General features: G+C 41.9%; 1 protein-coding gene across 1 annotated transcript; it reads left to right on the top strand.

Moving 5' to 3' along the window:
• Nucleotides 1-459: 459 nt before the first annotated feature.
• YWHAQ (tyrosine 3-monooxygenase/tryptophan 5-monooxygenase activation protein theta) lies at nt 460-22767 on the top strand. The gene is made up of 6 exons (XM_064650497.1): nt 460-618; nt 1630-2014; nt 17405-17528; nt 19847-20010; nt 20378-20473; nt 21697-22767. Exons 2-6 carry the CDS (start codon nt 1721-1723, stop codon nt 21754-21756), a joined length of 738 nt encoding a protein of 245 aa, XP_064506567.1. The 5' UTR covers nt 460-618; nt 1630-1720; the 3' UTR covers nt 21757-22767.
• Nucleotides 22768-23522: the final 755 nt, after the last annotated feature.

The following is a 23522-nucleotide window of genomic DNA, read 5'->3' as shown; positions in this document are numbered from 1 at the left end:
TCGCCGCCCGCTCCTGCGGGAGCTCCCGCCCCGGGCTCTGCGGGAGCGCCGGCCCGAGGGCGCGGCCGCCGCGGGCGGAACAGCGGCCGCCGGGGTACGGGCACCGCCTCGCGGGCCTCCCCCCCCCGCCGCCGCGCGGGCACTGCCTCGGCCTGGGCCTCCCCCTGGGAGCTCCATTCCCCCTCCCGCCACCTCCTCCGTTCCCGTTCCCATTCCCGGTGCCGGGGGGAGCGGCGGGGGAGGCCGCGGGGAGGGGGAGGGGGTTGTAGCGGCGTCACCATGGCGACAGTGACGTCACGCCACCCTGGATCTCATTGGAGGAAACCCCGTGGCCCCAGCCGCAGCCCACGGGCCCGGCCGCGCTCGCGCCCTGCCCGCGCTCGCCCCCGCGGCGGCGCGCTCCGCTCCCATTGGCCGGCGGGGTGCGCGGGGCGGGGCCGGGCGCCCAGGCCGGGCCGCGATTGGCCGCGTGGGCGCGGGCCGCGCAGCGGGTCGGTGCGCGCGCCAACGCCCTTCAGCGCTGGCTCGGCCGAGACGAGAGCGGTTCTTTCTCTCCGCCACAGCCCCGAGCGCGGCACCGACCGGGCGCGGCCCGGCCCCACAGCCCGGCCGACACAGGTGAGCGCGGCGCCGCGGCCGCCGGCGGGATGGGCCCCGCTCCGCCGCCTTGTCCCGCCCGTGTCCTCCATTTTGTGATCGCGGCGTGGAGCGCTCGGCGGCCCCGGGGAGCGGGAGGCGCAGCCAGCGCCGCCATTTCGCACCCGCCGCCTCTTCCTCTTCCCACCCCGCCGCCGCGGGGGCTCCGCCGGCCGCCCCCGCTCCCCCCACCGGCCCTTGGGACGTGGCTGCTGGGGCCGCAGCCGTACCCGCTGCCGCCCCCCGGGAGCTGCCGTGCTCCCCGCCGGCTGCGCGGCGCGCCCACCGGGCCGGGGTCGGCGCTGCGGCCGCTGGGGCAGGCGGGAGGCCCGGGCCCGCCGCGCCCCGCCGGGAGAGGCGAAGCGTCCCGGGCCCCCGCCCCAGCCTCGCTCGCCCCGAGGGAGGCGGGTCCCGAGGTGGTTTAACCCCTGCCGTGCTCTCCCGGGGACGAGCACGTCTCGCTGCTTTTATTATGTGTTTTTTTCCCGCCAGTGCCGGCGTTCTTGTCTGCCCGGCTCCAGCGCTCGCCCGCGGCGCTGGTGGCACACGGGGGCAGGGATTTGGGCGAGGGCCCCGGGTTGGGTGGTGACGAGGGGTCCTTCCTCGAGTCCCTGTTAGGCAGCATCTTAATGTGCTCACGTGAGGCCGGGAGGGAAAGCGGGGTGAGGAGTTTCTGATGGAAAACCAGCTATTTCTAGTGCTTGGTCGGCAGGCTGCCGTCCCTTGGCTGGCACCGAGCGTGCCTTCCCCCGGCTGGGTTTCTAGGTTGTGGTTTCCCGAGGGGTGGACGCTTGGGACCGGTGCCGCTCCCTATAGCCCTGCGTGGAAGGACTGGATGCTGCAGCCCATGTCTCCAGGAGAAGCACCTGTAGATGGGGAAGGGGAGGCAAGGCTCGAAGTGATCCTCGTTCTTTTTTGTTTGCGAGGGGTGCCGCAGGATCTTGTTCGGTGGTATTTCGTCCCGGCATGATGATTACTGTCTTCTTTTGCCAGGTTTTGAGGCGCGTTGTCGTGTTGGTAGTGTGACATCCCCAGCTTCTCCTGTTCCTGCTTCCACACTGCTCTTGTCCCATTGCCAGCCACCATGGATAAGACCGAGTTGATCCAGAAAGCCAAGCTGGCTGAGCAAGCCGAGCGCTACGACGACATGGCCACCTGCATGAAGGCGGTAACGGAGCAGGGCGCCGAGCTGTCCAACGAGGAGCGCAACCTGCTCTCCGTGGCCTACAAGAACGTGGTGGGGGGTCGGCGCTCGGCCTGGAGGGTCATCTCCAGCATCGAGCAGAAGACAGACACCAGCGACAAGAAGATGCAGCTTATCAAGGACTATCGGGAGAAGGTGGAGTCTGAGCTCAGGTCCATCTGCACCACGGTGCTGGTAAGTGGGGACTTTATTTTTTTTTTTTTATTCTTTGTTGTTTATTTTTTTTCTTCTGTGTTGTTTAAGAGAAAGAAATGCAGTATTTACGGGTGCTGCTGTACTTGGGGAAGGACTGGGGGCTTGGCTGGGGCATATCATGCAAAGTGTTATGCTGAGGTGAGGGAAGTCAGTGCAGTAACTTCCACAACCATTATGTGGGTCACCATGATGAGGATGGTCATCTGCACTATGCTATGGGCCCTATATATGTAGAGGTATTTGAGATACTCAATTTTGAGTGTCTGTGAGGTACACCTATGAATGGAGCGATCCATATGCAGTATTTCACCAGCTGGTTGCAGAGGTAACAAAGAACTTAGCCTTGTGCCTGTCTGTGCTGTGGTTAGTAAGCTTGTCAATTTGTAAGATAAGCTGAAATGAAAATGTGAAAACCCCTTTATTCACATCAGAGCTAATAAATTGCAGAAAGCATTTAAACTGTGTGTGCATTTTGTTTACTTCTTATGAGGAAAAATACTCTCAAGGGGTCCTTAAGAGACATTTTGAGGAATTTTTAACATCAAGTATGGTTTTATAAAGTGAGACACCTGTATTGAAGATGGGAAAGACAGACATGTAGAAATTGGCTTCGTTAGATTCAAGCTGATTTCTCAGGGGTATCTTTAAGATGAATTTGCAGTAATTTTGGAATAATGTAAAACTAATGTGTAAGGGCATGCTTGAGCTGTCAAGCTAGTATCAAAGCCCAGAAATATATTTCTGTGCAAGCAGAATTCTAGGTGCTCTTGATAGGAAAACTGTACTGCACTGTAGTGGGAGCTCAAGAGACGTGTGTCATCAGCGTGGAGGCTGCTGGACCCTGTTCTACATGACCTGGGAGTTATGGCTGCAGGAAGCTGCATGTGTGTAATGCAATTACACACATTACAGAAGTAATTGTGTGGCAGATAATCTTCAATGGTTTATTTGCTCCTCTTAGTTACTTTTTTTTTTGGTGTGTAGTACTGTTAATGTGAGAATAGGAAGAAGCAAGTCTATAAGGAAATAAAGAACTTTGAGGTAAATTTGTCCTAGATTGGTTTAGGAGACATAAATTGAAAGGTGACTGATTTGGAAGTAACTGAATTTGCTTCTTGATTAAGTGTTCTGGCTCATGTACAAGTGAATACTTCTTTGGATTATGCTGAAAATACCTGTATGCTTCCTTGTGTGCTGCCACCTAGGTTTGTTCTTTCTTTTTTTCTAAATCAGTCAAACTGAGTTACCTTTAGTGAAAATAATTTTGAAATTTGTTAGCTTTATGAGTCAGTTGATTCCTTAACGTATTTAAGAGTCCACGCTTTCCAAAGGAGCTGTTTCTGCAGTTACAGGTGTAGTTAAATTGTAAAACTTTCGCCTTTGTGAAAATCATGTGATTTGTGTAGGGTTCCTGTTTCCTGTGACAAGAGTTTCACTAGTACGTGTGTGATGCATTGCCAGCACTTGTGCGGTTGTCACCCTTCTTGCTCTCCTCTACTCAGTGCCCCACTTGAGAACTAACTTCTTGGTACTTCCACATAAACCTCACTCCTCAGACTTCTTAATCTCCCTTTGTCCTTCTAGTTCCTAGTTGCTAAGAGAAGGTGATGCAGAAAATCTCCTACTGGTTGCTGTGCTATCTTGACAAGGGGCTTGTGCTTCCGTAGGGAGAGGCCATGAACCACTTCACACAGTGTCTATACCAAAATTATTCCACCCACATCCAGTGGTGGCCAGCAGGTATCCTGGTAGCCATGCTAACGCAAACCTCTGATGTAGGGAAAGCAAGCTCTTCCTGTGCTAGATGAATTTTTCACTGTGTTCTAGTCTTTCTCTGTTCTTAGCAATGGCCTGGTTGGCAGCTCTCCCCTTCCAACATGGAAGGCTGCAGGAAGTAGTGAAGACTGAAACCTACAGCTGAGCATGCTTTTCCTGTCCTGTCCTGTCCTGCTGCAAAGGTGTGCCTTCTTTGGTAGATGTCAGCTATCTACTGCAAGCCTTCCCTTTTTTACTCTTTCTTTGAAGGCCATGTGCAGTTACGTTCTGTTCTGATTCCCTCCCTTTCCTCTTGCATCTACCACTCCTATGATCCATGAGTCAGCATCCGAGAGGTTGGAACTCATGAGCAGGATGGGTTTCCTATAACTGAGACAAAAAATGGTTTTGGCTCCTCCTTCTTTGAATGATAATGTCTTCTGTACTAATACTGTGGTAAGTGCTTGTAGCTTTTTCAGATCTCTTAAGTTGAATCTGAGATGCTTTTTTAATTCTAGGAAGGTGGCTAAACTGAAACAACTGCTGGCAAGTAGTATGGAAAGGTTGCTTGTCATCTGGAGTATTTAGATTTAGCAAGGGTGGGTGTGTTGGGTGGAGTGTGACTGCTGTTAGTCATACTACTAACAGTTTTTTCAAAAGGCTTTTTTTTATTACTGGTATAGCATGTTTCTAGATCTTCATTTAGAAATACTTGTGCTAGCATTAAAAATACTGCTATTTTTTTACTGAAAAGGCAGCAATGGTAGTTAGTTTTTTGCTGTAGAAAATGCCTCAAGCCAGTTAGGTAAGGCATTGTTTTAGGACATAGTTTGATAAAGAACTTAAATTTATCAACACTAGAATACAAACACTCAAAATTGTGTTGAGATATCTATATATATATAGATATATAAAAATAAAACTTTACATATCTATATATATATAGATATATAAAAATAAAACTTTTACCAATTATTTAACTGTCATTCTGTAACTGCCTGTCTTGCAAGTAGGAGTAGGTGTTATCGAATGCTTTGTAACTGTTAATTTCATGACTGGTCTTTCAGGTGAGAGTAGCTCTTAAATGGAGAAATGGTATGACTGACAAACAGCTTGAACAAGTATTTTATTTGAAAGGTACATGAGGAGGTTTTATTGAAGTCCCTGTATTGATTGACTAATTATTTGGTAATATAGAGAATATTGAATCATCCCTTATGACTCATAGTTAAAACTGTTCTTGAAACTGTCTTGTTGAGTAAAGAAACAGGTTGGCAGCTTAATTTTTTTCAGGGTAAAGTTGAACTATATTGTTTCATATACTCTCTGAGCACAAAGTTCATGTTTCTACCCTCTTGAGTGATTTCAAGACAGATACTTAGATAAAGTAGAAGGGGTGGATCTGGCAGTGACTTTCACATAATTAGTGAAATCACATGGGAAACTTTGAGGATGGAAGGTACAATATAAGACCTACTTTATTGTATGCACACTGTGATCTAGTGACATTAGGTTTTAAAAAAGGGTAACTTTTGAACTGGAACCTTTCTGGGGAAGCAGATTAAACTGGTGTATTTTCTGAGAGCCTCAGTCACTTTGTGTGGAGATCATTCGCGTTGCATTCAAGCTTCTTTGTTCTTTAGAGAGAAGTAGTGTAAGGAAGGGAGGGCACCAGCCCTTGCCTGGAAATGCTCTTCACTTGCAGGTTGAGGGTTTTTCCACCTGTATTTGGTAGTGCTCTGCATGTGTTCTGTATCTAGGTCCTGATTTGTTGAATCTCTTCATAGAGCAACAGAGATGAGATTTGATAACTGCTTGGCCACAGTTTAAAACTTGATGAAGATGCAACAGCTAAAATCATGAGGGCTTGGACACAGCAGTATCTTGATGGTTACTTGCTTCTGTTGTCTCTGCCCGAAACTTAAGTGTTTAAGATTCTCTTAAATTTTTGTGTAGAAAAGTTATGTTTTTGTGTAGAAAAGTTACGTTTTTTTGCAGTTGTTTCCAGACATCTGTTTTGCAGTGACCTCTGTACATATTTATACATTGCACTGTATCAGGGCCATGTTGGCCAGTTTCTTTAGAAGTGAGCAAGGGCATTGTGAACTTTTACAAGTGAAGGAACAGAAACATTACTTGTGCTATTGGTTCTTTTCAGCACCCTGTGGGAGTGCCTGCAGTGAAATAGTCTTGAGCTATAAGGTGTATATTATCTCAGTTTTTACTGTCTTAAGGCTGAGAGGTTGCTTGTAAATGTTTGATTTGCTGTGAGATTGCAGTGTTAATTTTTGAAAGCATGTATTAGTGTGTTGCTCTTGCCAGTTCTGCTTTCCTTCCTACCTACCTCCCTCCCCCCAAGGTTGCAATGTTGTTCCTACTACTGCTTTGCATAATTAAGAAAAAATAAAAGCTAATAAGACTGAGTAAGAAAAAAATCTATGTCCTCTTCTGATTATTATCCATTTTGTAGATCTAAATTTAATCACAAAACCCAAAAATCTCCATACTAAAAAGTAATGGTCAGAGCAGGTTTTTTTCAACAGCACAAGTTCATGGCTCCATTGAAAATGAAGTTGGTATATTCTTGCAGCAGCAAATAGGTTCCTCATGTCAGCTAAAATATCTGATGTCTGATAATGAATAAGCTTTGTTTCCTTTTTGCCTTCTCTTTCCTTTGGCTTATGGAAAAGTGAGATCTTTATTTTTATATTACACATGCAGAAATTTGACAGATTTGGTAGGTATCACATTGATGCTGCTATATCAACAATTTACCAGAGTTTCATGTCTTGGGAATCCTTTGTCTCTGCCTTCCTATTTTCAGTGAACAGACAGACTTTGTACAGAAATGTATGGTGTTGTAGAGGTGAAACTGAGTAAAAGGATATTACATAGTCTTTTGATACAGGGAACTGTATAGGATGCAGTTTTATTTTGAAGGTCAGGCATGCTAATCACTTAATAGTACTTTTGGACTCAGTTGTCCCAGTCGTGGTTGGGACAGTGTTTCAGGTGTTGTTTTAGCTTACGAAAGGTAAAAAAGTAACTGCTTTGGACTCATCCTTTTTGAGTGACTGATTAAAAGGACTGACCACTACATGAAAGTCAGACCTTAGGTTGGGAACATTACTTCTTGGCAAATCTAGAATTGTGGAGTAAATGTAAAGGGAATGTTTGATTTGGAATAAATCATCTTTTTGATCTGTGGAGAGGGAGTTGATTTTCCTTTGTGTTCTCAGCACAGCTTCTAGCAACCATCAATACATTTGTGATAAGAATTGTGGAACTTTAATGAGTGAATCTTTTCTAGCTTAATATGCTTAAAACTGAAATTTATGATCTGAACTTGGCTTATGCATAGTTGTACCTTGTCTTACATTGTCCTGCAGTATAATCTGCTGCTGGAGTACTTACTTTTGTGTGAGGAAAACGGAATCCTAAGAAAGGACTGATGCTTACAGAAACAAAGCCTAGAATGTACTGAGGTTCTTGAACAAACTCAAAATTGTTAAGAGTTCAGCTAAAAATAGTTCAAGGAATTCTGATGGTAGCTGAGGCCTCCATCCCATGCAGTCATTGCTTACTGCCCCTCCCCCTGCAGCTGTATGCTATCCAGAATTATTAAATTTCTTGGAGGACATTTGCTGGTTTAGTGGCCTTGAGAAAGTAGGATGTGCTCGCTAGGTGAACAACAAAACCACAAATTCTGTTTTTCTGCTAATGCAGTGAACCTCTTAACAGATTTTGTAAATCACTCATGGTTACCTGCTAGACAATTGTCTCACAGGCATTGCTGCTACCTTAGATGCTAATCTGGTAGGTGCCTTTTTGAAGTAAAACATAGAAGGCTGTATATCAGAGAGAACTTGATGAGGAAAGAACACACTCGAGCTTGAATGTTATTAACAGTTGATTTCTTTATGATGGCACAAACTGGGGTTGTTTAGCACGTTATTAAAGCAGTAGATTGTACCAGTTTCTGTACAGACACAGCAGCTTGATATTCTGTTTTCAGTAATGGGGGATGCCTGATTTTCAGAGGCAGGTAGTGATGAAAATGGCAGGAGGGAGACTGGTAAAAGTGCATAGATGTACTTTGTGAGAATGGTAGGTGAAGGTGTATGCTTAATTAATCAGCTTTTTATATTTAGTTTTATGCTTCTGGTCTTTGAGAATGATGGTCTGTTGCCCCTAGATGTTACATGTTGTGTTTAAGTGCTTTTGTCCTTTTCAATAAACTTGAACCTAATTTTGTCACAGAACAGGTAAGGTAAGTAAGACTGTTCTTGAGCACTGCATTTGTGGCACTTAATCAGAATAGCTCCACTAAGTTCATTGGACAGGTGTTTACAAGTTTCTCCTTATCGTTTCTGCTTCCCAGGAAGCTGGGACCAACATCAGAGTACTTCAGCCGAGCACACTGCTGATTTGTAAGCTTGTCATTTGCTAATTCATCCTGTATATCTGAATATGTACCAGTGCCCAGTTTGTGTGAGCTGGGCACTTACAGGAAGCAGTAAAAATAATTTAAGTGCAGAGTTTCACCTCCTGTGGTCTGTGCACCCACTAGAACATCAAATGTAAAGACCTGGGAATTGGAAGTCCCGAATTAAGCACAATTTTGCTCATGCCTTTCTTAAAATTTATTAAAGGGATCAAGGGTATGATTTACTGGTTTCTAACGTTGATAAAGGTTTATTACTTGCTCTGCTGCTCTTTATTCTGTCCTTTAATGTGTATGATCCATTTACTGAAGTAGTTGGATATAGGAGTCCTGTTAGGCTCTGAAAACAGAAAAATTTCCATTTGCTCTGATAATAAGTTTTCTAAATACACCATGTACACTCTTACCTGACTGACAGACACATACTTCCTGGATAAGACTTCTTCAGGAAGTTTTGTTCTTCTTGAATACATTTTGCAAAATTCTCATAAGCAGAAATTGTTTTTAATAAAAGTAGATAGCAGGGCCTTAGCAGAAAGTCAAGGCCCACTTGCTGTGAGAAATTGTTGTAACCAGGTTATCTTAAATGTTGGCTTCTAGTTTTTCTTAGCTAAAGGTTAGACTTCATTGTTGTAGATTGTCTGGTTTGGGGAATAACAAAATACTGGTACACTCCTAATAGACTGACTGAAATAACATATTGCTGGGTTTCCTTTGAGGTGAAGTTGGACAATGCAAAAGGCTCTTCCAGCTGCCCTAAGCAATGGGAAGAAAGTGCATCTCTTGATTATCATTTTGAGTTTCAGTGATCCCAAGCCTCTGATCAAGGGCTCCCAGAGAGCAGAGCTGAAGCAAGTAAAAAATTTAGGGTCTTCAGAGTTTGTTTATTATATGAAAGAATAGTTTTAAAAATCAGTACTTTGCATAAGGGCATCATACCTTAAGCCCACATAACTTCTGCGTGCTGTTGTTCATTTTGAGTACTGTTAGTCTAGATATACCTCAGTCAGTCATTTAATCATTTATACCTTTGGACTTCTGTAGCTGCAAAGCATAGAAGTATTTTTAAATGAGAATTTAGACTTTGCTGTCTGTCATATTATGGAAGATTACAAATGGAGGATGGTGGAAGAAGCTTTTAGGTGGTCAGGATTCTAAAGGGAAAATTTTCATGTCTTTAATACCTATAAGATGAGAAGAACACTTGAAGTATTTTGAGGAATTAGAAATATGAGAAATGCAATCATAGGAGAATGTTAGAATCAATTTGAGATAAATCTGTCAGATACCAAGAAAATTTTCCTGTAGGCTTTTGGCTGTGTTGTATGGCCATTACTTAATGAAAACTCTGTAATTGTTGAAAAAGGGAATGACTTTTTTTTTTTTTTTTGAAGACTCATTTCTACATTTTGTGGGGGGGAAACTGGAAAACTTTAGGCTCTTCCTTAGAAACTTGAATAATTGTTTGACTTTCACTGGATTGTTCATTTTATCTGAAAATCTGTAGAAAGAAGAACTTGCATTTCCACGCATTTCTAGTTCCTGGCTTACATAGTTCTCTGGGGACCACAGAACTTTCTAACTTCTTGTTTTAAGAGAAATGTAAGCAGTGAATATAAATTCTGGATTAAATTAATCTCAGACCCAGGTGGGAATAGCATGGACAGACTTGCTACAGCTCAGGCTTCCAGTGCCTTTGTTAAGTGGGATTCCAGATACTTCATTCAGGGCCAGTCCTGAGTATTGACTGCCAGTTTTTAAAACGTTGTAGACAAAGACACAGAACCAAATGGAAAAGACGAATGAGGTCACCCTCTCCGGTTCCATGTCAGGTGCGTTTGTCTCTGCTTTCAGCAGTGCTTTGTTGGGTCAGCTTAAGGCCGTGCCATTGCTGGGAAGGTGCACACATATTTTCCTCAATACATAAACTGACACACTATTAGTCTTAAGAGGTCTGTATGAAAATTACTTAATGTTCTCCCAGAAGGAGTTGATGCACAGAGCTTGAATCCTGAAGGATGAAGAACTTAGTTCCGCTGAAATACACTGTTGAAAGTAAAGTGATCTTACTGTTGCAGCAGGGGACTCTCCCTTTCCTGTCAAGAAAACAACTGCTGAATGTTAAAACACACCTAGGCTGCAGTGAGTCATACTGTGGACTTTGGAATGACTGATTATACTTGAAATAGTCAAGAAGTCTTAAATACCAATTTGCTAGACGATTAAAACAGGCAGTCATTTGTGAGTAGAAGCTTTATTGAAAGGTCTGAGCCCACACGGATCATCTGTGCTGTCAGACACTTCAGAACATTTGATATGTTTAAATTCACGTTTAAGTTATATCGAGGGAATATGTTGGTCTGAGGTGCCTCACCAACTTTCATCTTTGCTTTTTGACTGCAGTTAGGGTGGAAACCATTTCTCTGTATGCTGCTTGTAGATGTTTTTTCTCATACTGGGTCTGGATGGACCCTCAGAAATACTTGAGACTGAATGATGTTTCCAGGTATTTTGTATCTGCAGCCCTGGATGAATTTGTGGAGCCTCACACACTTCACATAGTGTGCCTGTGGGATGCAAGCTGCTCATTTAGATGAGACTCCGATATTGAATCCATGTTAAGGGTGGTGAGTTAACTTGTTAAAAGAAGTGTTGACATGCACTCTGTGTATGTGCATTATTTTTAAGGAACCTTGTCTCAAAATAGGTTTATTTCGAAATAGTTTCTTCACTTGCATGTGACTTTCTGGTTCTGTGGGGTTTGGCTGATAAGTGTGTGGTACAATGTTAAGTAGCCAGTTACTTGCTGTCACCCAGGTAACATCTGTTCTCCTGGTGACCTTCAGTGCTCCTTAAAAAACAAAACAGAAAACCCAACAAAATAACAACAACACCCCCCCCCAAAAAAAAAACTAGGGAAAAAAAAAACACAAGCACTTTAGAGCTCAAAATAGGGAACATTCTGTGTTGGTTCAGGAAGGGAAGGAACATCTAGGAAACAACAATAAAACTCAGTCTAGTTCCTGTAGGGCCTGTGATAATCAGTACCCTGTGGAATAGCAGCACCTTCTCTGCTGGCAGGTCTGAGAAAACTTGGACAGCAAAGAGCTGCTGAGCAGAAAATCAACCTGTGTTTTTTTTTCCATACAATTGAACTTTTTCCATTATATAGTGAGGAGGAATATAATTTTTTTAACATTATATGCATTGATATTTATTAGTTTGTTCTTCTGTTAAAAAAAAAAAGCTTAATACTATTGGATTATGTTTTCTCTAGATGCTTTCTGTCTCGTGTAAATTCAAGTCCAGTGAAAGATACTGTATAAAGTTACTAAAACCTGCAGATACCAAATACTTCCCACAAACTGCTAGGATGTTTGCATTTAAAAATAGCCTTTAACATTGTATTCCCAAAGGATTAAGGTGGTATTGAAATAAGTTGTTTTAAACAACTTGAAGTAAGATATATGGGCTCAAGGATATTGCTGAAAACAGTCTCACTTGAAAATCAAATTTTATATAACATAGACTTTATTTAAAAACTTCTATGCCAGCCATTTTGGACATTGACACGCTCCTCTTTGCTAAATACAATGCAGCATCTTAACCAGTTTATACTTACGGGGGCAAACTTTTGGAGAGCACTGCTGCTTCTGATGGTTGCTTTTACATTTACTTTTTTCCTTCTGGTGTAGTAAAAGTAAATGATAAACTGTACTGGGTGAGAAATGCAAATGACAAGGTACATCAGTCTTTTAATAGCATAACATTAAATAGTTTGGTGCTGGTGATGTGACCCAAACATGTGGTAGGTGTTTACATCTGAGTGATGGTGACATTGTAAATATTTTGGTTTACTTCACTTTACTACAGTGAGAACTTGTGTCAGTACCTAGGCACATGGTACCTTTAGCTTGCTTTGAAAATTGGCCTCAAACTACTTGGCATGAGTAGATATCTCTGGAGCTGACCTGGTTCTTGTTCATCCTCTGGAATTGAACAGTTAAATGTGAAGAATAATCCACTAGCTAGTGGTATTGGAATATATGAGGAGACTTCTACTCATGCGTTTGCTTTTCTTACTGAAGTCCCAGTTCTAAATGGCACAAGTGCTGTAGGCAGCTAAAAGGTCAGTTTGGTATTCAAGATGTTTTTTTTCCAAACTCATCTTTGCTGTTGAGTTTTTTTGTAGCAGGATATGTGGGAAGAGACGACAGTACACATCAGATAGCAGTGGTATTTTTCTGCCACTTGAACCTACCCTAGGGTTGTACAGAAAGTAGTGTACAGTGTGGTTGAACTTAATGTCTCAATCAGTCTTGCCTTTTAAAATATATTTAGATGGGGTGGGGTGATGGGACTTTCTGTTTTGATGTCAGCTTTTTAAAGAAGGTGTTGCCCTGAAAACAGCAGAAAGCATATGTGGAGTGGGACTAGAACATGAATGCAGGGGAGGTGTGTGCAGTGGATTGTAAGGAGAGGCTGGCTGGATGCACACACCACAAATAATTATGAAGGAGCTGCTTTATCTGTGTCAGACACTTCAAGTAACAATATGGCTGACATACTCCTTCAGGGCTTCCTTTTCATAAAGGTGAAATAATGGGGAAGTGATGAGAGCAGATATATTGACTTAGTATTTCTGGCTTGGGTTAATTGCAGTGGTCAGTGAACACCGTGTGTTCAATCTTTGATCCTGCCTAAACAGAGGAGAAAAGGGACTGAGAGAGGACAGTTACTCAGTTGGGAAAGATCAAAGTAGAACTAGAGAAAGATCCCAAAAGGCCACTAAAATGGAACTTTCATTTTACTTGTAGAGAAATAAGTCTGCCAATGGAGAGAAAAAGAAAAAAAAATTAATTTCCATCTTTAAGGGGGGAAGAATAAATTGCTGCCAGGCTCCTAGCCTGCTCCCCATGGCTTCTTCAGGCAGCTGGAGATCTGTTCCAGGGATCGGTAGTCCTTTGTTGCTGGCATCTCTATAATAGGTAAATAAATAAGCCTGCTTTCTGTAGGAGGGAAAAAGAATATCATATATGAGATTATGATGCTGTTAGGATGACAAGAGGGTTAGCGCATTGTGAAGGTAGAAATAAATTGAGATGGATGAGCAGCACTAATGAGAAGTAGGGTGGGGAAATCCTGTCATAGTATAGGAGGACCAGCACACTGCATGAGAGTAACATGTCAGTGTGGGGGAAGCAGCAGCAGCTACCAACCCAGACTGTCACACTGCAAACCTCTTGTAATGCAACTGCAGTGGGACATGAGGGGTCTGGCCTGAGAGAGAACTTTGATTCCTGTGTCTTCATAGCGCTCGTGGTTCTGAGAGTCACCTCCCAACGGGGCAGGGCAACGGCTTGAACATGGTGTGGCTTTCAGGGCAGCATCTGAGGTATGTTTGGTGTTGGAGAGCACATAATTGCTGGTTGTTCAGGGCCTGGTGATGGCAGCAGTTGCAGTTCTTAAGCGATGGTGGCAGCTGTATTTTGATACATAAAAGGGATGGGTGGGTTTGCAGTACTTGAACATGGATGGTAGTCTATTGTATTGACTGACCTCATCCCAGAGTCATACCTGTGGCAGTGCTTGTCTCTCCCTAGGTGAAGTTATCATGAAAATTTCAAGATTGTCTGAGGTCTGCTTCATTGCTTTGGCTGCCTGCGTTCATTTTACTTAATATCAGCTGATGTTTAAAATAAGGATTCCTGGCTGATTGCTGTCTGATAGAAAGGTAAAAAAGCCCAAGTGGGGGAAGATAAGGGAACAGATGTAGGAAATCTTGAGTTTTCCTGGCTGTTAATGACTCACAATATTGTAAAGTAAATCATTTGGCTTATTGTGCTGTCTGCTCTCACTGCCCCGCCAACATTTTGTCTGTTAGAGGAAGGTGCCTTCCAAGAAATGATGATGATATCCTGAGATGAATGTCTCACAAAATATACCAAATATGTTATTGATTTGAAAGATAAAGCCTGGCCTGATAAATAATTAGCTTCACTCAAAGTCTGTTTGTATTCTCTTCTAACCTGTGTGATTCATAACTGAGATCGTGTTCCATCTAAGGCTATTAAAACACCAAAACCGGATATGTAAAGTCAAGAACGAGAATGTTCCACCCTGGCTGATAGAGGCACAGGTCTCCTTCTTATCATGTGTTGTGTAAGGATTAGAAGGCCCTCAAGATGAACTGGGAGTGGGAGCTGCTGGGCAGCTCAGCTCTTCCGTGTAAGGAGTACCTACCTTGGAAATAACCGACTCTGCTGTTTGAAAAACTACAGTTCACTCTCAGCATCCACTTTTTTTGTGTAAGTTTCTGAGAAATCTGCACAGAACCACTGGTTTTCAGACCTGCCTAGTGAAGTCAGCACTTTCAGGGTGCATTGACACACAGGCTGCAGTGATGCTTGTTTGTGGTAGGGCTGGGACCATGGCAAAATCCTTTTATGTTCCTGGAAGAAGTGTGTGGCCTACCCCGTCTGGGGCAAAAAAAAAGTGGGCATTAATGCTCTAATTTTCAGGTTCAGCTTAAATTGGACACAGTAAAACTTTCCCGTAAATGTTCTTCAGTGTACACCAGATTCCAAGGTTTTAGTATTTTTAAGTCATAACCAAGTCAGATCAGTTATGCACAGTACTGTAGTGTTAGAGCTACCTCTAAAGACAGAATTTTGCAGTAATATCAGTAATATTTTTGTGTGCTAAGTTTACAATAATTTTTTTTTTTTGGAAGTCATGAAAGAAAAATGCCTGTTTGTTCCCTTGTTAATGTAGTTGTAATATCTTTAAAAATTTCATTTCAACATTTAAAAGATGAATCAAGGATATGGTTTTCCCAAATACTTGGTTTAAAATGCTGCACAGTATCTTTCCTGCTTGTCTGGTCAGTGCTCCTTACACTGTGGCATGGTTTTTCATAACTAGTCTGAGCACACGGATAAATCATGTCTCTGCTGCTTAACACAGTCCCAGCTGTAGGATGGCCTTCAGACATTCAAACACGAGGCATTTAAGGAGCCTTTCTAAACATAGTTGTATTTTGTGTCACGTTTCATCATTCTGGGCAGTTTCCTGTAAAATCAAACTTTGATGTTAGACTTGAAGTTACTGGGTTGTTGTCTCTGAGACTTTGAAAGTGGTTTGTGTAGTGTTGTGCTTTTGTGGCTGACATGGACATTGTCATAGGAAAAAAGCATCAGGAAAACACTGAGCCAAAATGTGAAGTTCTTTTCATTGCAAAAACCTGTAGGATGGGAATAACTCCTTCTAATATGGAATGACTCATGCACAGTAACAGTGTTAATATGGGGTTGTATTACCCATCTGCCTACTACCTCTTAACTCTTGTTTTGAAACATACCTAAGGTTTTGGCTGCATTTTCCGTAACACCAGTGAGCTTTACTATTTCTATATGCTTGCTCAAGCCCTTGCATACTTACTTGACTGTGTTAAGCTGTTACACAAATTCCTCACTTAGCCCTTTGCCAAACTAGCCAGTGTCCAGGCTTTGTCAGTGTTTTTGTAGCCTTACAGAAACTCCTAAAAATGTCTGTCTCTGATTTGGTAGGTGCCAAGGGTATGTCAGGCTTGGTATCCTCTTATCCTCCCGCTATTTTCTCTAGGGTGGTATCAAGGGTAGTTGTAACTCTGTACTGTTCCTTAATGCCTCTGTGGGGATCTCTGGGGGAGCTTATCTGGGTGCTGTGTGCAGTGTTACATCCATGGCACACACACAGTGTGGATGCAGAAATGCTTTTTTCACCCAGCTGGAAGTTCCGTGTTACAAGTGTCAGTTTAAAATAGTCACCAACACCTCGAGTGGACTTGGAATGAGTAACTGCTTTCACCTGGACTGTTCTGCTCCCATTGATTATTAAAGGAAGTAGTAATGGTTTGGTGGTGTGCATAGGGAGTAGGCTTGTGACTGAAATTAGCTTGTTTTGATTACAGTGCTGTAGTAGCCAATTAAAGTGCTAAGGATTTTTGTGCTGAAAGCTTACAGTTCCTTAAATGTTTCCTTTGTAACTGCCTCAAGAATTTGGATACATGTTCCTGTAGCAAAAATGATAATTAACTAGCCAGGTGTAAGCTATGGAAACTTTCTGATCCTTTTATGACCTGTTTACTTTCCAAATAAGTGAATGTAGATCTGTATCACTTAAATTCTAGTATGATGCTGCTCTGAGTATTGCAAGGTTTCCTTGAGTCTATTGGAACTTGCATCTTTTGTCAACTCCAGAGAACGTGTGTGGTTGTGGTAATGAGTTGTGTTTAGGGCCAGGGTCAGCCAGAAGCTGCTCTCCTTGTCAGTTCCCAGAACTACCCTGTTTGCTGGGGAAAAGTCCTGTACCTCATCTCTCCTTTGCCTTCACCCCTACCTTGGAAGGACTAGGAGTTCTTACCTTGCAGCCTTGGAGAGAGACTTACCTTCTCTTGCTGGAGGCTTGTAAACCTTTTCTTGCCCTTCTGATGATCGGGTAGGAGAGCTGTGAGCAAGGGAAGTGATGTTAGCATAGCTCAAGGTGTGCTGGAGAGCACTGTATAGCTCTTCCCATTCCAGGCAGCGGCAGGGCACATATGAGGGATGCCTCCCAGCTATGCTGGAGGAGGTGTTACTTTACAGCCTTGCAGAGAGCTGGTGCAGTTTGAAGCTGACTGTCGACTGGATGGGTTCGAATCCTTGACTCTCTGTGGAAGGTGGACTGGAGACTCCTTATCACACACAAGTCTAATAAATGCAATTTATGCAAAAAATAGTCGTTTTTTTTCCTGTGAAGTGGAAATAAAGTCTTACTTATAAGTATCTTTGAAACTTTCTGTATAGTGTTTCATTTTTCCAGTAAAAACTTACCCATTTGAAGTGTTTTTGAAATGAGAAGTGCATATCTTGAAACTAAACTTGGTTCTGAAACTGTACTCCAGGTAAACCTTTTCTTGTTAGGTTTTTTGCAGTCTGATCAGATGGTTGATTGTTCACCTTAATGCAGTCTCTAGCTTTGTGCTTTTACAGAGTTTGTTGAAATTAGTGTGGCTCTGTCTAAAATGCTCTTAAAACTCCTTTTTGCCTTGTAGCAATCGTTGGAGTCCATTCAGACTTCCTGGAGAGAAGATTGAACTTAGTTGCAGTGGTGTTTGCGATATGTCAATGTCTATTTTGTTGTTGTTTCAGGAGCTGTTGGACAAATATTTAATAGCTAATGCAACCAATCCAGAGAGCAAGGTATTCTACCTGAAGATGAAGGGAGACTACTTCCGATACCTTGCTGAAGTTGCCTGTGGTGATGACAGGAAACGTAAGTACCTTGTGGTCTCAGGTTTTTCACAGCATAGGAACTCTGGTCTGTGGGCAAAGGAACAGTAGATGTACAGACTCTGGATTCACTGAATTAGCTGTGTTTCAGCTGGAAACCTCCAGTGTTCATACACACAGAGAGTGACACTCTGAACAGACCTTAAGCATAGTATGCCAGGGAGTTTTAGCTGGTGTTCTGTCATCTACCCGAAATTTCTGAGTAGTTGTTCGATAATGCTTATTTAAAGCTTCTGGAAAACAATGTAGGTGAAGGTGTGCTAACATATTTAATGTTGTTTGTTTGTAATTCTTTGCTAAAATACAGTTGGTGGGGGAGAGTAAACAGATCTCTGTAAGATTTTGTACTCCATGATGGAGTCCTGTTGGTCTACAAATTTTAACCATGTCACTGTGAAGCAGACTTCATTGTAGTCACCTAAATTTATAAAGAGGCAAAAAAATCACTAGGTCGGTACACTAGCCAGAAAGCATAAGCTGCACTCTTAAATGACTGATTTTCATGGAGATGATACTGTCCCTGTAATTTTAGTTTGTGCTTTTGGATCCAGCAGAAAAGGCCTGGAAATTGCCACTTGATACTGGGCATCCTGAGAATGTGGAACATTCCTAGACATTAGAACATGGGTGGTTGTAAGTATGTCAGGAGCCTCTTCTGGGGTAGAATTTAATTCTCTATTCAGAGGATGTATTGAATTAATTACTAGAACTGTCTTGCAAGGTGCCCAGATACTGTTGTGATGTTAAAAACTCATGGTATGGCATAAGCCAGTGATGCTTTCTACATAACAAACTAAAATTAGTCCTGGAGTAATGCTGTGACACAAAGGAGAGGGATTGTTGGAGCAGGTGGAGCGCTGCAGGGACTGTCCCTTGGGTTGGGTCTCACAGCATTGGCCGGTTGAAACAGATTGCATTGCAAAGCACTTAAACAAAGGCTTCATTGGTCTCCTTGTATTGTAGGAGCTTTTAAGTTGAGAGATGAAAACACACAAAATGGAGTAGCAGAGAAAACCTGTCTTTGGCTTTCACAAAGTTCATCTGATTTATATTTTGTATCTCAAGCAACAGTTAAAAATCTGGGCTTGTCTGAGCAGAGAAATACCAGCTTTTCTTGTCTAAAGTGACTGCATTTAAATGACATGCACACTGATCTGGGTGCTTACAGTGGGAGAGAGATTGATTGATATAACCTTACTAGCAGATGGTGGTGGTGTTCAGCTGGGAAGTTACAGCTTGTGTATCACCATGCAGACGTTTTGTGCTTGACTTCTTGCAAACTTTAAGGAGTTTCACTTTAAGCTTTTCTGATGTTCTGCCTCTAAGCATCTGTTTATTTTCTCAGCTTCAAATATATTTCATGTACTTACAAGGTAATTTATTTCCTGGATTTGCTAGGAGTTTTTTGCCTTTTTTCACCTATTCTCAACAGATTAATAGTCCATTAGCACTCATTACAGTGTAAATACAGGAAAACCCAAATCTGTTTTGACTCTTTTGAATACTTATTAGATTTTACTTACCAAACTCTTTTACCAGCATTTTCTAGAGCAGCTGCAGTTTTAGCTCCTCCAGAGAGCTCTACTTTGAGCTCTGGCAATGGCTTTCTTTTTCTGCAGTCTCCTTCCTTTCTGCAAAATGTTTAGGGTGGCTGTTGGTCCTTTGGTTGTCTATGGAAGTGAATCTGGAATAGGCTATAGGTAGCATTCCTGCAGTACTCTCTGGCCTGGTAACCTCTTTTCTCTGTGGTATTTGTCGCAGTTATTTTGGGCACAGCCTCGGGTTTTTTATCTTGACCTCTACACCTAGTTTTTGGAGGCAGACTTTCATTTTTTCAGGAACATGCCATACATGCCTTCCAACCTTCCTCGAGAAGTCATGCTTCACACACAGTAGCCTTCTTTACTCTGCACACCCAACTCACATGAGCATGTCCATCATGTGCAAGGAGTGAAGTAGGAGTTCTGTAGGAAAAGTAATGCACAAATGCTTTTTTTTCCCACATGAAGTATCAAAGGCCACTGAGGTAATACAGTAATCTTGATTATTTGTATTTACCAGGTTCTTTGTGTTTATCTGTCTCTTGAATACCTTTGCTCTGTAGTAGCTTAATTTGCTCCTTGTGTTTCAGCAGCTGTACTTAAAATGGGTGTAAAATCATTACCTGGAATAAAGTGCAGTGTTTTGCTAAGAGCAGTTCAGTCCCCTACTAATGGAGTACTTTACATGGTCACATCTTGGAAAAAAAAATTAAACAAAACCAACCCCCCAAAACACTTAAAATTTGTTATTCTTTTACAGAAACAATAGAAAACTCACAGGGAGCTTATCAGGAGGCATTTGATATCAGCAAGAAGGAGATGCAGCCAACACATCCAATTCGCTTGGGTCTAGCTCTTAACTTCTCTGTATTTTATTATGAGATTCTCAACAATCCCGAGCTTGCCTGCACACTGGCAAAGACAGTAAGTTACTTTTTTTTCTTTTCTATATGACTGCAGGGACAGTAGAAGAGAGTTTATGCTTAAAACAGTATGAATTATTATTTCCGAGAGTTTATGCAGGAAATTATCTATTTATGTTTCTGGTTTCCAAGCTCATAATTAGTGGGATTAAAGGAGTTCAAGCAGACTGTATTTAGAGTGTGACTTAAATTTTCAGCAACATGGCAAGCTTTTATTATGTCTTTATTATGGTTTTGTTTCAAATAGAGCAATTCAGGTCATTAACTTCTAATGTTGCCCTTTTTTTAAGCTACCTTGCTGATAGGTTTAGCTTCTACTTGCTTAATGATAGTTAATAGAAAGGCTAAAGATGGTTTAATTATTCCAGGCATTTGATGAGGCTATTGCAGAACTTGATACACTGAACGAAGACTCATACAAAGACAGTACTCTCATCATGCAGTTGCTTAGAGACAACCTAACAGTAAGTTGCCTTTTTATGTGCTATCTGGTTCTGTAACCGTGTGTTTGATTAGTTAGACTGAATTTGTGATTAACAAAGCCTTTCTTTCACTCTAATGCAAAGCATAGCACTGACTCAGGCTGTTTACCTATGATACCTTTTCATAACTTAGTTTTAATGTTGCTGTCAACTTATATGTTGTTCATGCTGTGTAATCTGGAATAACAGCTTGAGTAGTTCACATTCTTCCTTGTTTGATGGCCTTCTCAGTGGAAGGGAGAAGGGGCATTCAGCTGACCTAAAGTACAAGATGAGGCAAGGAGTTAAACCACAATAATCCATGATCTGTCAGGGATTCATCTTCAAACTTTTTTGATGACTACCTCAAAACAAAAAGTTTTTCCTGTTGTACATCCAGTGTAGCTTGCTTGATTCATTGTCCTGATTTTCTTTTAAAAGAACTGAAATTTCAATGTATTAAGAATAAAATCAGTTGATGTTTGAGTATGTTATTGTAATGATTAACTATTTAAGAAAAGTGCCTAATGGAACAACTAGGTTCTATTAAAATAGGAAACTAAGACAATTTTTCAAGGAATATCCTCTCTGGATATTCACTGTATTTAAAATTATAGCAACATTTGTTATTTTGCAGTACTCCTTCAGTAGAAATGTCTGTTGTGAGCAGTATGAAGTGCTTAGCTTCAGTAACCAAAATGGCAGTTTACACTTCCAGGATTCAGACTGGTGTGTTTGAAATGGAAGTTACCTGTGAAGCTGCTGTTCAGGCTTGTAGAATGCCCTGGGATCGATGGCACAGCTTGCTGTTAAACACAAAAGCTAGAGCTGTTTAGAACAGTTTGCTCTGCCCCTCTACCTGAGGGCATAGCTGGTTGGGCATAGCTGGTTGGGCATAGCTGGTTGGGCATAGCTGGTTGGGCATAGCTGGTTGGGCATAGCTGGTTGGGCATAGCTGGTTGGGCATAGCTGGTTGGGCATAGCTGGTTGGGCATAGCTGGTTGGGCATAGCTGGTTGGGCATAGCTGGTTGTGCCCTGTGCACAGGGAGCTCTTTCTGGTTACCTCTCTCCCAGCAAGTACCGAAGCCAGGGCTGTGCAGTGCCAGTGCACTGGTACTTTGTAGAGATCCTTAAGTCTAATTCATTACCATTTCCATACAGTTGTCACTTTTTGGAATTCCAGCTGTGCTTCTGAAAGCTGATATCGTTTTTTTCTTCTTTCTAGTTATGGACATCAGACAGTGCAGGAGAAGAATGTGATGCTGCAGAAGGTGCAGAAAACTAAACTGCACGTGGGGCGTCATTCTCCCTTTCCTTCTCAAGAAACCTTTTTACACGTCTCCATTCCTTATAGCTCCACCTGGATTTCCTATAGCAAAGAAAACCCATCCATGTGTATGGAAATCAATTTATAGTCCTTTCACACTGCAGCTTTGGGAAAACTCCATTCCTTGATTTGTGTTTGTCCTGGCCTTCCTGGTGTGCGGTTACTGCTGTAGAAAAGTATTAATAGCTTCATTTCATATAAACATAAGTAACTTCCAAACACTTATGTAGCGGACTAAAGTGTACCTGGTATTTAAAAACAAATCTGAACCAGTTCCTGCCAGTTGACTGTGTTTTGTATTACAGTAAGATATGAAAATGTAGTTAATTGCAACTAAAGAGTGTTCCACATAGCATTTAATTCTCCACATTCCCTTCTTATTCTGCAGGGTTTCCTTTCCATAATTGACTTTCACATGCTACTGTGTATTCATTTCAGTAGGAATATGGAAGTACTGGGCCAGATCAAGTTGAGCATTTAAAGTTTGGAAAATCATAAATTGAGTTGCTTCCCGTATCATGTAATACAGAAACTTGTGTGTTCGAAAACAGGGGCTTCTCTTAATCTTCAGTTGCTGCTGTTTAAGTTGATATCCCTTCCCAATAAAAGTTCACTTACACTCCTGCCTTTGTAGTTCTGGTATTCACTTTACTATGTATTAGAAGCAGCATGTTACTGCTGGAGTACAGGCAGTGCTTTTTGGCAGACTGAAGTGCATGTCATTTCTTAATACACTGGAATGGGAAAACCAATTGAAGTTCACATGTCCAAGTATAAAATTTAGTACTTTTCCATGCAGGTTTGTGCACATGTGAGAAGGTGTCAAGTTTGTCCAGTGATTGTTAGAGAGTTTGGACCACTATTGTGTGTTGCTAATCATTGATTGTAGTCCCAAAAAAGCCTTGTGAAAATGTTATTGCCCTCTGTAACAGCAAAGTAACATGAAATAAAATTACATTTTATAAACCACCTACTGTTGACTTGTAACAATTCCATGTAATAACTTAAGGGCTAAACTTAAATGTAAGTATATCTTGTGCTGGAAATGTCTCTCTCAAATTTATTGCATACTTTTAAAAAGTCTGCTCTTAATTGAACTCATTTTATGAAAATATCTTAGATAACTTTTCATAGTTAACCTGACATGTGGACTTCTTAGTAACTAAATCTACTAGAGGAAATTGCTTTACCTTAATAATGACCTAAGAAAAGAGAGCCAATTTCGTGATACTCTTTCATGGCTTGCAAATATCCTCATCTAAATTACACTTTTTTTTTTTTTGGTAATCTATTGAAATTCTCCTCCCTGTTCTTCTGTTGTGTTTTTTCACTGATGGACATCATTACAGTATTCCAGCTACATGTCTAGTAATGCAGAGGAATTTGTTTGGCTCTAGAATGTTAGTTTGTGTGCTGCCACATCATAATATGCTTTCTGTTGTTCTTAGGCTGCTTTTAGTGTTACTGTGTTCCCCCATTTTTGGAGATTTTTGTAATAATATGTTGCTCTGCTTTTTCTTTTTTTTTTTTTTTTTTTTTCTTTCCTAGGTCACTTAAGTTTTTTTCCTAAACCTCTACCTCTTAGTTTCCCATTTTGGTGGGTTTTTGAAAATATTTAACTCCTATTAGTGTCCTGGCTACACAGGATATGACATTATGAAAAAGGATATATTACTACTCCTTGCAGGCTTTTGATGGTACATTTTTCACCTTCCATGTTTTTG

This window comes from Pseudopipra pipra, chromosome 3 (genome assembly GCF_036250125.1).
Source record: "Pseudopipra pipra isolate bDixPip1 chromosome 3, bDixPip1.hap1, whole genome shotgun sequence".
NCBI classification, from domain to species: domain Eukaryota; kingdom Metazoa; phylum Chordata; class Aves; order Passeriformes; family Pipridae; genus Pseudopipra; species Pseudopipra pipra.
Note: the sequence above shows the minus strand (reverse complement) of the source record. Positions and strands in the feature narration are given on the sequence as shown.

Excerpts from the sequence above, each read along its gene's own strand:
- YWHAQ (XM_064650497.1), top strand. The coding sequence starts at position 1,721 with ATGGATAAGACCGAGTTGATCCAGAAAGCCAAGCTGGCTGAGCAAGCC. Across the intron at positions 2,015-17,404 it reads CCATCTGCACCACGGTGCTG|GAGCTGTTGGACAAATATTT; the intron begins GTAAGTGGGGAC and ends TTGTTGTTTCAG. Across the intron at positions 20,474-21,696 it reads TGCTTAGAGACAACCTAACA|TTATGGACATCAGACAGTGC; the intron begins GTAAGTTGCCTT and ends TCTTCTTTCTAG.